This window comes from Miniopterus schreibersii (assembly GCF_964146895.1).
Source record: "Miniopterus schreibersii genome assembly, chromosome: X".
NCBI lineage: Eukaryota > Metazoa > Chordata > Mammalia > Chiroptera > Miniopteridae > Miniopterus > Miniopterus schreibersii.
Genome location: NC_138104.1, coordinates 56,335,962 through 56,351,782, shown reverse-complemented (window position 1 = coordinate 56,351,782; position 15,821 = coordinate 56,335,962). Strand labels below are relative to the sequence as shown.

Sequence of the window (15,821 nt, the reverse complement as noted above, 5' to 3'; positions counted from 1 at the left end):
CCTAACCTTACTTAGTAAGGGATAGCCCAACTCCATACTCCACAATCACAACAGGGATATTAGTCCAGAAACCAAAGGTAAGTAGAGGATGAAAAGTAAAGCCAAACAAAAAGTAGGTGTATTTAGTAGGAGTAAGACTGCTGGCAGTGAGAAACATTAAGGAGGATAGTCAACAATACTTTGTATTCTTGTCCAGCAAGGCCAGTGCCTTTATGAAGCCTCCTTACCATTACTGGTTGAATCATAGCCATTCATCCAGTCACAGGATTCTAGCTCGCTATAGTTGTCATTGTAATCTTCACTGTACAGCTTACTTTCAGGTCTAGGGTCCATGAAGCTCAAATGTGTGCAGCAAGATGTTGTCAAAAACTCTGACAATTTACCTGTTTGAACCCTGACAATTAGAGGGTAAACAGAAAACAGGAAATCAGAGAAAATGCAACACAATTTAGTGAAAAAGGACACCCAGAATGTTGTATTGGGGGATTACTAATGTTTATACATTAGTATAAATTCTGTAAAAGTAAAATTTTACTGCACTCTTAGGCATGATGCATTATAGGTGATGGTACCATGTTAATAAAAACTACAATTATGAGTTCACAATCCACCAAATCAGTTTTGCTTTCTTTCACTGCTATGCTGCTCTTTTGAAAACTATGCCAAATATTTGGCCAACATTTCCATTTGGCTACCAGAGAAGCTAGGACAGAATAAAGAAAAATTATCACAAATCCATTACATCATTTTAAAAATACTCAAAAAGACCACTTTGAAAATAAAAAATGGTATTTGAAAATTTTATGAATTATAGTAGACTGTAAACCATATCCTCCCCTACTTATAAAGCCAATTGCAGAGACCAAAGGGAAAGTCAATAGTACTGATTTTCTAAAGAAGCCAGTTTGAAGGGCTTCCAATGGCCAAATCTTGTCTAATTTGAACATTGAAATAAATAATGACAGGAATGGAGGATGACATAATGAATAAAATAAAAATCCATGAATCTATGCTGACACTAAAACTACAAAATAAAAGGGGTAGGAGATAGCCGTTTTTTTAAGAGAAAGGTTCCAAATAGTAAATATACACACACGGAATGATAGAAACACAGAATCATCATTTTACAACTCCACTAATAATGACTGATTATCAATTGAAGGTAAGACTATTTGGTGAAGGACTGTTGGACAAAGGATATGGAAAAACCTGACAGATACCACTTTAACCAAATTGAGAGGCATTCTGCAAAATAACTGACCTTCCTTCTTCAAAACTGTAATGAAAACTGTCATGAAAGGCTAACAAAAGACTAGGGAATTGTTACACATTAAAAGACATTGCCCTGGCCAGGTAGCTCAGTTGGTTAGAGCGTTGTCCAAATACACCAAGGTTCAGGTTCAATCCCCAGTTTGGGCACATACAAGAATCAGGCAATGAATGCATAAATAAGTGGAACAACAAATTGTTCTCTCTCTCTCTCTCTCTCTCTCTCTCTCTCTCAAAAAAAAAAAAAAGTATCAAGGGATATAATCACTAAATGCCAATGTGTGATCTTTGATTGGATCCTGGAGTGGGGGGAAAAAAGCTATGGGAAAATATTATTGGGACAAATTGAGAATTTTGAATATGAGCTCTGTATTAGACAATAGAGTTTTATCAGTCATAATTTTTCTGAGTTTAATGATTACAAAGCAGTTATGTATGAAAACACTCTTGTTCTTAGAGACAGAAACTGAAGTATTTAGGGAAGAAGAGTTGTGATACTTCTGGCTAACTTTCACATAGTTCAGCAAAAAATGTCTGTGTGTGTGTGTGTGTGTGTGTGTGTGAGTATGCTTACACATATGTATGTGTGACAGAGGGAGGAGGGTAGGGAAGAAGAGAGGGAGGGAGGAGTGGAAGGAAGGGAAGAGGGGGAGAGAGATTTTCCATATGATTTCTGTTAGCTTGAAATTTCTCAAAATAAAAACTTAGGGGAAAAAAGAAAAGAAAAGCAGCCAGAATTGAATAGTCCAGCAACCTTTTTTATTCTTTAATAATAAGTTTCTTATCCATTGAATTTGTTAAGATAACTAGGCAAAGGTGAGGATGAGGAACAATTCCAGTGCTTCTCTATAACACTAAGTTCTGTCATTCAATCTATCAAATATAAGCTTCTCTGAATACGATGAGATTGTTGTTAAAGATACACAGAAAGAATATGCTAAGTGAAATAAGTCAGACAGAAAAAGTTAAGAACCATATGATTTCACTCATATGTGGAAATAAAACTGAAAGCAACAAATGAACAAACAAGAAAAACAAACAAAACAAGAACTCATAGACACAGACCACAGTATGGTGGTTACCAGAGGGGTAAGGGGGTGGGGCTTACTAAAGGGTAAAGGGGGTCAAATATGTGGTGACAGAAGGAGATTTGACTTTGGGTGTTGGGCACACAATGCAGTATACAGATGATGTATATAGAACTGTACACTTGAAACCTATATAATCTTATTAACCAATGTCACCCCAATAAATTTAACATAAAAACCCAGCTATAAAAAATGATACACAGAAAGGTATAACAAGTCTATGACTACTGTACCCAGCTTCCAAATTTCACTTCATTTCACTAAAGAGATGTAGAGGTCACTTACCTTGCCCCACCAAAATAGCCATCCTGCATTTTTTGGAGTGCTGCCAGGATACTTGAATTCAAGCTGGTTCCATCTTCATCTTGAAGAGAATTTAAAAACAATCTTTTTGGTTTTAACTTTTAAATAAGGGGGATCTTTCAATTATTTCAAACCAATAGTCTGGTGAGGATGGTACAAATGAGACACTCCTCATTGACCACCCTGTATTTCAACAGTTCATCTGAGAGCCAACAGTACTGCAGAATGGGCACTTGCTAAGGGATGATGACCAATGGACAGAGTTCCTCAAAGATAGTCTGTATCCTATTTATCATAAACACTTAGCACAGAGCCCAATGGCAGAACACTTGACTACTGAATGCTGACAATAATAACAGTAACCATTCATTGAATGTTATATGCCAAGCACTGTGCTAAATATTTCATATAATATTATGCCATCTAATGAGCCTTGGTTTATGTATGTAGGCATAAAAATATTTAGAAGGCTAACAATTATCTGATTTATGTTAAGGAGTTAATACTACACATATTTTTTATGATCCATTTTTTTCTAACTTATCCTTTGTAAAAACTAAAAATTATTCCATAGCAGATATTTAGACTGTTTTTTGCATTACAAGCACACAGTGATGAAGATTATTGCACCTACATCTATATGCACTTACTCTATTATCTCCTTAGGGGAAATTCTTACAAGTAGAACTGTTAGGACAAAGGGAACACTTACAAAATATTTTATAGAGATTGCCAAATTGCCCACTAAAAAAGTCGAGTCAATTATATTTCCATCATCAGTATAGGAAGTGACTGTATCCCCACACCTTTAATAACAATAGGCATTAATAATCTTTTAAATCTTTGTTTATCTAATGCATTAAAAAAAGATATTATTTTAATTTTATTACTAGTAAGATTGAGCATGTTTTCAAGTATATGCTGACCATTTCTATTTCTTTTATGAATTGCTTGTTCATGTCCTTTCCCCATGTTTCTATTAAATAATTTATCTTTTTTTCAATCAACTTTGAAGGGCTCCATACATACATTTTGTGAATATCACCCTTTTTTTCTATCATATGTATGGCAAATCCTTTATTGTCTACTTTATTGTCTTTCAACCTCAACCACAGTTCATTTTTGTATAAAAATTTTATTTAAATTTTCGTGTTTTAAAATTTGTTGATCTTTCCTTTTTGTGTCTTTTTGTGTCTTACAAAGGGCAGCTTTCTTCAGTCCAAGATCACAAAAACATTCTCCCATATTTTCTTCTTTCATAGGTGTCTTTGCTTAGCTTTTAAATATATTCAGAATTTAATTTTTCATAAAATGTAAAGTAGCAGACCTAAATAAATTATTTCCCCAAATGTATTTATTATATTCTTTTGCCTCCACAGTAGTTCCTCCTTATCTGCAGGAAATATGTTCCAAGACCCCAGTGGATGCCTATATATAGTATCAAACCCTATAGATACCATGTTTTTCCCCTATACATGCATACTTATGATAAAGTTTAATTTATAAATTATACGAGAGATTAACAATAATAATACTAAAATAGAACAATTATAACTATACAATGTAATAAAAGTTATGTGAATGTGGTCTCTCTCTCTCTCAAAATATCTGATAACTGCTATGGTTACTAAGTAACTAAGGAGTGGGTAGCATTGGATATGCTGGACAAAGGAATGATTCACGTTCCAAGCAGGACCGAGCGAGATAGCCTGAGATTTCATCACACTACTCAGAATGGTGCACAATTTAAAACTTATGAATTATTTATTGCCCTGGCGGGGTGGCTCAGTTGGTTAAGTATCATCCTGTACACCAAAAGGTTGCAGGTTCAACTCCCAGGCACATACCTAGGTTGTGAGTTTGATCCCAGGTCAGGGTACATACAGGAGGCAATCAATGTTTCTCTCTCACATAGATGTTTCTTCCTCCCTCTCCCTTTCTCCCTTTCTTTCTCCCTCTCTCCCTCTCTAAAATCAATAAACATATCATCAGGTAAGGATAAAAAAGATTTATAAATTATTTATTTCTGAAATTTTTAATATTTTTGGGCCATGGTTGACTGCATGTAACTGAAGCCATTGAAAGCAAAGCTGTAGATAAGGTGGGGACCACAGTATTTGGATTGCTATCATATGAATGCTTTAATTTTGACGGATCTATAGTCTCTTATTGTTTTCAGTTTTTAAAAAGTCTGGGTATTCTTGTACATTTTCATTTCCACATGAAATTTAGATTCAGTTTGTTCATATAAATTTGTGTTTTTATTTTGATTTGAAACTGCACTGGATTGATAGATTAATTTAATAAGAATGGACATCCTCTCAATATTAACCATTTCCATCTAGCAACGTGGTAGTTTTTCTCTCTAGTAATTAAAATCTTCTTTTTGCTCTTCATTAGTTTTATAATTTTCTCACAAAGTTTCATGCATGTTTCTTAAGCTTATTCTTATATTACTTACTTGTCTAAAAAATTTTTCAATTTTATCTAGATTTACAAATTGTAATTGGTATTCTTTTATAATTTTTATAGTTTCCTCCATTTCTGTTGTTATATTACCATTCTCATTCCTAATGTTTTCATTATGTTTTCTCCTCTTTACTCTGAAGTCTACTTTGCCAAATATTAACAAAACCACTACTGAATTTTAAAAATTAATTTTACATGGTATATCTTTTCCCATTCTTTTCATTTCAGTTTACCTATATTGTTATATATGAAGTGAATTTCATGGAGACAGTATATATGTGGGTCATTTTTTAACCTACTCTGCCCATCTCAGTCTTTTAATTGGTGTATTTAATTTTTCATTTATAGTTAATGTAATTGTTGATATATTCGGGTTAAGTCTGACATTTTACTTATTGTTTTCTGTTTGTTTCTCTGCTCTTCATTTCTCTATTTTCTTCTTCCTGCCTTCCAAAACACCTACAAGAATTCCATTTTGATTTATCTATGTGTTTTTTATGACACATTTTAAAAATAACTGTGTAATAGACCGTGGTGTGGACTTGTCTAATTAAAATTTTATTGAAGTACAGTTGGCACACAATATTATATTAGTTTCAAGTGTGCATTTATATACCTTACAATATTATCACCTTCTGTCACTGTGCAGTTATTATGATATTATTGGCTATATTCCCTGTTCTGTAAACTACATCCCTGTGTCTTATTTTATAATTGGAAGTTTGTTCCTTTTATTCCCCTTTACTCATCCCTCTGCCCTCTTATCCCCTGGAAACCATCAGTTTGTTCTCTGTATCTGTAAGTCTGTTCTCTTTTATCTATAGTCTTTTTAACTTTATCTCCATGTACAAATTTCTTAGTGGTTACTCTAGGTATTACATTATACATATAAACATGCATTATACATACATCGCTGTCTAATAGTATCAATGTTAAAGTGATATCTAGAAACCTTACCTCCCTTTCAGTCCCTTACCTTCATCTGTTTATAATATAATTGCCTTAAAGATTTCCTCTAAATACTTTGAGAGCCACATTAGACAGTGTTACAATTTTTGTTACAACTGTCAAAACTGAAGCGGAGAATATCTACTGTATTTACCCATATTCTTACTCTTTACACTATTCTTTTTTCTTTCTGGATGTTTCAATATTCTATCTTATTTCCTTTTCATTTCAAGAACTTCCTTTAAGCCATTCTTTTAGGACACATTTACTGTAGACAAATTCATTGAGTTTTCCTTCATCTGAGAATGTATTTTCCCCTTTATTCTTGAAGTACATTTTTGCTGGATTTAGAATTCTTAGTCTTTAATTCCTTTCTTTCAGCACTTGAAAAATGTTGTTCCACTTCTCCATTTTCTCTAGGGTTTTTAATTAGAAACTTGCTGTCATTCAAATTGTTTTTCCCATATGGGCAAAAGATAATTTCTCTATTACTACTTTCAAGATTTAATCTTTTTGTTTAATTTTCAGAAGTTTGATTATTATGTGTGTTTTGGCATGAGTTTCTTTGGGTTTATCCTGTTTGGGGCTTTCACAGTTTTTTGAATCTCCAGCTTTATGCCTTTTGACTATTTTTCAGTCATTATTAATTGGAATACTTTTTCAGGCCCATATTCTTTTCTCTCTCCTTCTGGGACTCTTATAATGTAACTGTTAGATCTTTTATTATTAGTTCCACAGCTCCCTGAGGCTCTGTTCATATTTCTTCAATATATTTTTACTCTTGTTCAGAATCGGTCATCTCTATAGTTCTGCCTTCAAGTTCACTCTATCATTTTAATTCTGCTATTGAGCCTATGTAGTGAAATTTTCACTTCAGTTATGAAATGTAGTTTTCAGTTCTAAAACTTTCATTTCATTCGTTATATCTTCAATTTCTTTGCTGAGACTTCCTACTTTCAAATTTCAAGGGTGGCCATAATTGCTTGTAAAAGTATTTTTTATGATGATTGCCTTAAAATCTTTGTCATAATTCTAACATCTTTGTTATCTTGGATTGGTGTCTGTCGATCACGTTTTTTTCATTGAAGTTGAGATTTTCTTGGACATTGATATGAGTGATTTTCTATTGTATTCTCCAAATTTGGGCTGTCATCTTATGAGATTCTGGATCTTCCCGAATCTTCTGATTCAGCAGGTCTCCTCTCACACTGTACAGCAAGGAAGGGAGAACTATCTTGTTATTGCTAGATGGGTGTGAAAGGAGTTCCTTTACTGTTGGATAAGTATGAATACCTAAGCTCTCACTAGCACTTCTTGACCACCACCCCTAAGGAGGGAAATAGATGGATGTTTCTTCACAACTATGTGAAGGTAGAAGTCTAGGATCCCCACTCAGCCTCTGATGACAGGGGTAGCAGTGGGGCTGAAGTTTTTTTCTGTAGTCTTTGGATCGAGGAGAACAGCTATTGACTAAAAGTTTTCTGTTTGGCTAGGCTGCCCTTTTCCTGTTCCATTGGCTAGAGGAATAAAGTTTTTTGGGGGCCTTTAAAAAAAAATCAGTACCCACTGGTAGAATAATAGCTTCTCCAGCACCGAGTCCAGGATATATTAGGCAGAAGGAAAACCCAGTAAACTTCTCAGGTGCAAGCTCCCTTCTTTTTTACAAGTTTTCAGTTTTCCCATGTTTGTTTTATAGATAATACCCAGGGCTTTTATTTTATTTGTATTTAGCAGGGGAAATAGGTTAAAATGAGTGTATCCTGTTTTATATGGAAGTTGGATTTTTTTTTTTTTTTAAGTAAAAGTATTTAAGGACATCAAAATGTCTGAATATGACTTTGGTCAAATCTCTTAAGTTTTGATAAGTAGTGGTATTTCTACATATACAATATCATATCATCTGCAAATAATGTGAGTTTTACCTTTTCCCTTCCAATTTGGATGCCTTTTATTTTTTCTTCTTGTCTGATTGCTGTGGCTAGGACTTCCAGTACTACATTGAATAAGAGTGGTGAGAGTGGACACCCCTGTCTTGTGCCTGTTCTTAGGGGAAATGCTTTTAGTTTTTCCCTGTTGAATATGATGTTGGCTGTGGGTTTGCCATATATAGCCTTTATTATTTTATTATGTTGAATATATGTTCCCTCTACTCATACTTTCCTGAGAATTTTTACCATAAATGGGTGTTGGATTTTGTCAAATGATTTTTCTGCATGTATTGATATGATCAATTATTTTTATGCTTCATTTTATGTGGTGATTACTGATTTGCAGATGTTGAACCATTCTTTTTTTTCATTCTATTCAATTTATTTTTTTAACTGAGAAAATATATGTATGCATATATTTTGCTTTCACAAAATACTTTAAAAATGGGTAAAGTAAAATCAATTTTAAATATCTCCCCTAAACATGCTCTTATTGTCTTAGTGTTCATAAAAGATATGATATACACCTCTAGAATAGGAAATTGCATCCCATGAATAAATCCTACTTGATCATGGTGTATGATCTTTTTAATGTGTGCTGAATTTGGTTTGCTAATATTTTTTGAGGATTTTTGCATATATATTCATTAGGTATATTGGCCTACAACTTTCTTTGATTGTAGTGTCCTTATCTGGCTTTGGAATTAGGATAATGCTGGCCTTGTAAAATGAGCTTGGTAGTTTTCACACTTCTTGTATTTTTTGGAATAGTTTGAGAAGGATGGGTGTTAGTTCTTTGTTTTTTTGTTTTGTTTTGTTTTTTTAACTAATCTTTATTGTTTAGATAATACAGGCATCCCGTTTTTTACCCCCAATTGATCCCCTACACTTCACTCCTGCCCCCTCCCCAGGCCTTCACTCCATTATTAACTGTGTCTATGGGTTATGCATATATGCATATAACTTCTTTGGTTAATCTCTTTCCACCCTCCACCCCCCTTTCCTCTTTCCTCTGAAATATGATCATCTGTTGCATGCACCAATGTCTCTGGATCTATTTAGTTCATCAAATTCTTTTGTTCATTAGCTTCTTCTTAAAGAAGACCCTTCAATTTTTCCTGTAGTGCTGGTTTGGTGGTGATGAACTCCTTTAGTTTTTTCTTAACTGTGAAGCTCTTTATTTGATCTTCAAACCTAAATGATGGCATTGCTGAGTAGAGCAATCTTGGTTGTAGTTCCATGTTTTTCATCACTTTGAATATTTCTTGCCACTCCCTTCTGTTCTGCAAAGTTTCTGTTGAGAAATCAGCTGACAGTAATATGGGTGCTCCCTTGTAGGTAACTAACTGTTTTTCTCTTGCTGCTTTTAAGATTCTCTCTTTGTCTTTAACCTTTGGCATTTTAATTATAATGTGTCTTGCTGTGGGCCTCTTTGGGTTCCTCTTGTTTGGGACCCTCTGTGCTTCCTGGACTTGTAAGTCTATTTCTTTCCCCAGGTAGGGGAAGTTTTCTGTAATTATTTTTTCAAATAGGTTTTCAATTCCTTAGTCTTTTTCTTCCCCTTCTGGCACCCCAATAATACAAATATTGGGTCTCTTGAAGTTGTCCCAGAGTCCCCTTATACTATTTTCATATTTCTGGATTCTTTTTTCTTTTTGCTCTTCTGATTGGGTGTTTTCTGTTTCCTCATCTTCCAAATTGCTGATTTGATTCTCAGTGTCCTCTACTCTACTGTTGATTCCCTGTAAATTATTCTTCATTTCAGTTCATGTAGCCTTCATTTCAAATTGGTACTTTATTATGTTATCTATTTTCTCAGTTATTTTCCTAACAGTATGCTTAAACATCCTTATAAACAAAATTCTGAACTCTCTATCTGTCAGCTTGCTTGGATCTATTTCATTTAGTTCCTCTTCTAGAGATTTCTTCTGTTCTTTCCTTTGTGACATGTTTCTTTGCCTCCGCATTCTGGCTGCTTCCTGGTGTTTATTTCTATGTATTAGGTAGAGCTGCTACGTCTCCTGGAATTTGTAGAGTGGCTTTGTACAGTAGGTGTCCTGTAGAGTTCAGTGGCTCAGCCTCCCCAGTCAGCTGAGCTGGGCCTTCTAGCTGCTCCCCTGTGTGGACTGTGTGCACTATCCTGCTGTAGTTGAGCTTGGGTTGTTGCTGGCATCAGTGGGAGGAATTTACCCCCAGGTCAATCAGCTGTGAGGACCAGCTGCAACTACAGCCAAAGAGCTGCTATGCTGGAGACACCCTTATGGAGCAGGATTTACTTCAGTGGAACTTTGGTGTTCACCAAGTGCGCCCATTGAGAGTGTCACTCGTGGATGTGGTAGGATTGTTTCCAGTGTGGTCGAGTCTGACCACCAGGTGCACTGTCTCTGGGGCCTCCCAGGAGGTGCAAAGTCAGCCTCTGCCAGTGCCTTGCCCAGGGCCACCCAGCATGAGCTACACAGCAAACTATAGATGGCTGCTACTTGTGCTTGGCTTGGCGTTGTCCAGGAGAGGCCAAGCTGTGAGCCAATGCAGGCTGCCACTAGTGCCAGGCTTGGGGCCATTTATCAAGCTGTATGGGGCATGCTGCTGCTTGTTTGAGAGATTTTAGCAAAGTCGTAAGCATGAGGCTCGAGAGGCCACTTGCACAGAAAAGCCACTGGAAATGGCCTGGATGAGCCTGCAGGTGGGGAGGGGTGGGGCCAATGGTGTGAGTCAGGTGCTGGCGTTTCAAATATGGTGCCTGCCTGCGGGCTGTGTGCATGAAGGACTCTCCAAAGAAGCAATGGCTTCTGCCAGCTCTTCTGCCTGGAAGAAAGCTGCCCCTCCACGTCTTGCCCAGATTTCAGGCAGGTTCGTTCCTCCCCAAGTGTCCCAGGTCCTTTCAGGCTGCTGCCCGGAGCTGAGCTCAGAGGGAGTGGATCTGAGTGAGTCCGTGCACGGGCCCTTTAAGAGGAGCTGCTGGGGCTCCCGCAGCCTCCGCGACCCTCAGCGACAATTCCCCACTGGTTTCACAGCCTGGAGTTGTGGGGACGTCTCTTCCTAGCCATAGAGCCCTGGGCTGGGGGCCTGCTGTGGGGCTGAGACCCCTCACTCCTCCAGGAAACTCTCACCGCCGAGATTCCCTCCTGGGTTTCAACCATGGCACTGGGTGTGGGCCCGTGTCACGTCTCTGATTCAGCCCCCATTCAGCCCCGATCTGCCTGTGTCTGTGCCCCTCCTACCAGTTTCGGTGCTCCTTCAGTTCCCTGATTGTAGGGATTCTGTTCAGCCAGATTTCAGGAGGTTCTGAGTGCTAGTGGTTCTGTATTTTAGTTGTAATTTTGATGTGGTTGCAGGAGGCGATGGGTGCAGCTGTTACCTACGTCGCCATCTTGTTTCTCCTAAAGTGATTATTGATAAGTATATATTTATTGCCATTTTATTCTTTATAATTACAGTGGTACCTCGGTTTTCTAATGTAATCCATTCCAGAAGACTGTTTGAGTTCTGAAACATTTGAAAACCAAGGGATCAACAGCCGACAGCTAGGCCTCTCCTTTTGCACTCAGTGTAAGCCATGTGGCATGTGTGACTTGTAAAGCGTGTTCGAAAATGGAAGCATTTACTTCCAGGTTTATGGAGTTCATAAACCGAAATGTTTGTCAATGGGAACGTTCAAAAACCGAGGTACCACTGTATATTCCTCTTTCTCAATTTCTTCTTTTTAAAGTAGTTCCTTTAACATTTCTTGTAATACTGGATTTTGGCGATGAACTGCTTTAGCGTTTTCTTGTCTGGGAAGCACTTTATTTCTTCTTCAATTTGATATAGCAGCTTCGCTGGGTAAGATAGTCTTGGGTACAGGTCCTTGTTTTTCATCGCCTTGAATATTTTGTGCCAATCCTTTCTAGCCTGAAATATGTCTGTTGAGAAATCATCTGACAGTCTTATGGGAGCTCCTAGTTTTTTTTATGGTTTCTATGTCTTTTTTATGCTTACTATCTCTTTGTTTAAGTTCTCACTGGGTTCATCCATTCTTCCCCTAAGTCCCTTGAGCATCCTTATAACCATTGTTTTGAACTCTGCATCTGTTAGCTTGGTTGCCTCCATTTCATTTCATTCTTTTTCTGGGGATTTCTCCTGTTTTTCATTTGGGACCTGTTTGTTTGTTTCCCCATTTTTGCTTCCTCTTTGCATTTGTTTCTGTGTATTAGGTAGATCTGCTATGTCTTCCAGTCCTGGTATGATGGCCTTATATAGTAGGTGTCTTGTGGGTCTCAGTGGTGTAATCTTCTTGATCACCTGGGATAGGTGCTCCAGAACTTTCCCTTTTTGGGGTTATGTGAGCCCTCCTTTTGTAGTTGGGTCTTCATTGTTGTTGGACTGTCGTTGAGTGGTGATGAACCTCAGGCTGGTTGACTATGAGGTTTGACCTTGAACACAGTGCACAAGCTGTTATGCGGGGACTTTACCCCTGAAGGAGAATTGGCCCCAGCAAGTTCTGGTGCCTTCCAAGATCTCCCTTTGGGTGTGTCACTTGTGTGGCTAATTGGGCCGTGCTCAGATGTGGTATAAAGCCTGCCAATGGTTGTGTTTGTTTTGGGGACTCTTGGGAGGTACTCCGGTGCAGGCCAATGTCAGATGCTGCCTATAACAGACCTTGGGCTACCTGTCTGGAGCTACCAAGTGTTCCACATTTCGTGGCTGCCTCTGAGCCTGGGTGTGCATGGGAGGAGCCAAGCTGTAAACCAAGGTCAGCTTCCAGCAGCTCTGAGCCCAGGTGCAGGTCAGTAAAAGGTCCAAGGCACTCCAAGATTTACCTCTGCTTGTTGGATGCTCTGCTACTCTCTGAAGCTGCCTGGACTTCATCAAGAGCCTTCCAAAATAAGTCTGTAGAGTGGGCCTAGGCTGGCCTCAGCCCACAGTCTCCTCCACAAGGTGTGAGCTTGGCTGAGTGGGGCCACCCAGAGTTGGGAGGATGGAGCTATCAGATCTCCTGGGGGGGGGGGGGGGGAGTGTGCTGGTCAGATGCACAAGGGGAGGAAATGGCCTCTGCTCCAGTGTCATGCATTCAGTCTCTGTTCAAGTATCCAACAGTCCCTGAGACCATCCAGATCTCCTCAAGTGTTCCCCTCAAAAGAGTGCACCAGGGGCCCAAGCTATGTGCAGCCAGCAGACCTTTCTGCAGGGTGTGAGCTCAGCAAGGCAGGACCAGTGGGAGTTGGGAGGACAAAGCTCGTTTATCTCCTGTTAGAGGGCAGTGCCTGTCAGGTGCGTAGAGGGGAGGAAATGGCCTCCGCTCCACAGCCACACCACTTAGTCTCTGCCTGAGCATTCAACAATTCTTGGGTTCATCAGGATCTCTTCAAGTGTTCCACAAAGCATAGTACACCATAGTCAGGCTGGTGGGGGTTAGTGGCCCCCACTACAGAGCCACACCACTCAGTATTTGCCTGAGTCTCCCTTAAGAGCTCCCCACAAAAGAGCACACATCAGGCCCAAGCTGGGCACAGCTAGCAGACTTTTCTACAGAGAGCAAGATTGGCAGGATAGGGTGACAGAATTGGGAGCACAGGATTAGTGCCCTGCTCCAGGCTGGCTCTGTATGGATAAGAGTGCTCAACCCAGGGAAGTTGGCACCTGTGGGTGGTGTTGGATAGGGACTCAGCCCATGGACCTTGACAGCTGACCCTCCAGATCTCTCCTTGGGGCCACACAACCCAGTTCTTCTCTGTATGACTCCAGTTTTCTCTGAGTTGCCTTCCCTCTGCCAGAGCCCTGGGTGAGTGTCTGAGAACTAGAATTTGTGCACTGGTTTTTTTGGTTTTTTTTTGTTTTTTTTTTAAATTTATCTTTATTGATTTCAGAGAGAGGAAAGGAGAGGGAGAGAGAGAGATAGAAACATCAATGATGAGAGAGTCATTGATCGGCTGCAGCCCGCAACCCGGGCATGTGCCCTGACTGGGAACTGAACCCTGATTGCCTGGATCCCAGGTCGACGCTCAACTGCTGAGCCATGCCCAGCCGGGCTGTGCACTGGCTTTTTAAGAGGGCACTTCAGTTTCTAGCAGACTTCTGTCTCTCCTTACTGGACAGAATCCCTGCAGGTTTTCACAATCAGATGTTACGTGGGTACCTCTTTCCAGCTCTGGTGCTCTGAACAGGGGAGCCCCAGTGTGGGGTTGAGACCTCTTGCTTCACAAGGGGGACCTTTGCAGCTGAGATATCCCTCTGGATTCTCAGCTTCGACACATATGTGCAGGGCCAGTCCTATTCATGTCTCCACCCTTCCTACCAGTCTTGATGTGGCTTCTGTAAATCCTTGGTTATAAGACTTATGTTCAGCTAGTCTTCAGTTGGTTATTCAGGTTGATTGATCTATAATTTAGTTGTAATTCCAGTTTGGTGCTGGGAGGAGGTGAGTATAGCTTCCACTTATTCCATAGCCATCTTGGATCCTCATTGCTTTCTTTTAGTTAGCAACTGCATGATATCTCTTTACACATTCCTTTATTTCCAATATAATTTTATTTTATGGATATCTTTTGTAACTAACATCTAAGATGGATTTTGCTCTTTTACATATTCTGGGAACCTTTGTTTTTTACATGAGAATTTCAGTAATTCACATTTTAATGTGATTACTAATATGTTTGTTCTCATTTCACCAGCACAAAATTTTCCCTGACCAAAACACACTATTGGTAATGTAGGCTGTGGAGACAGATATGGTTTGAAGCCTGACTCTGTTCATTTACTAGTTTTGTGACTCTTGACAATGACTCACCTTTCTCATCTATAACATAGGGCTATTAATAGTACCTACCTGAATTGGGTTGTTGTGGAGATTTCAAAATAATTTATTGAATGCACCTAGCTCAGTGTCTGGCACAGAGAAAGTGTTCAATAAACATTGTAGTTATTATTGCTGTTATTACTACTATTTTTGTTGTGTGACCACATACTAAGATAAAAAATTTTGTGATTTGAATCTAGATATTTAGTTTTATTCTTTTTCCCAAGTTATGGCTGTGTATCTCATCCCAACTACAGTCATGTGGCACTTAATGATGGGGGTATGTTCTGAGAAATGTGTTGTTAGGCAATTTCATCTTTGTGTGAATATCATTGTGTGCACTTACACAAACCTATATAATATAACCTCCTACATACCTAGGGTCTATGGTATAGCCTATTGCACCTAGGCTACAACCCGGTATAGCATGTTACCGTACAAAATAACAGGAGATTAAATCAAGCACACACAAAAAACACCCCAGGGCAATCAAGAGATGTGGTAAACTTGAGCTATATGAGTCTGCTCCTGGAATAACGTGACATACTGTTTTACAGCAAAATTTTTTTATAAGTAGAAAGAGTATAGTATAAAATAGTGATAAAATGTATAGTATATTAAATACATAAACTGGTAACATAGTCATTTATTATCATTATCAAGTATTATGCACTGTACATAATTGTATGTGTTACACTTTTATATGACTGGCAGCACAGGTTTGTTTACACCAGCATCAGCACAAACACGTGCGTAATGCCTTGTGCTATGACATTATGGTGTTACTAGGTGATCAGAATTTTCCATCTCCATTATAATCTTATGGGGCCACCATTGTATATGTGGTCTGTCATTGACTGAAACATTGTTATGTGGCACATGACTGCATTAGGTATTTCTATTTTGAAATCTCTTTGTAAGCACAAACTCAACATGTCCCTTTACAACTGGCATCTTCCTATAGAACTTCTTTGCCTCTTTCAATGGCAGAATTACTTACCTAGTCTCTAAATCTTGGCATTATCTTGATTCATACCTCAT

General features: G+C 38.5%; 1 protein-coding gene across 1 annotated transcript in view; it reads right to left on the bottom strand.

Annotated features, from left to right (window-relative positions):
- The window catches only part of PHKA1 (phosphorylase kinase regulatory subunit alpha 1), a 208,546-nt gene that overhangs the window by 52,489 nt on the left and 140,236 nt on the right, over positions 1 to 15,821 (bottom strand). The window contains exons 18-19 of the mRNA XM_081125812.1: positions 2,643 to 2,721; positions 228 to 394 (exon numbers count right to left, since the gene is read on the bottom strand). Coding sequence (XP_080981938.1) covers positions 228 to 394; positions 2,643 to 2,721 — 246 coding nt within the window. The remainder of the gene's footprint in view (positions 1 to 227; positions 395 to 2,642; positions 2,722 to 15,821) is intronic.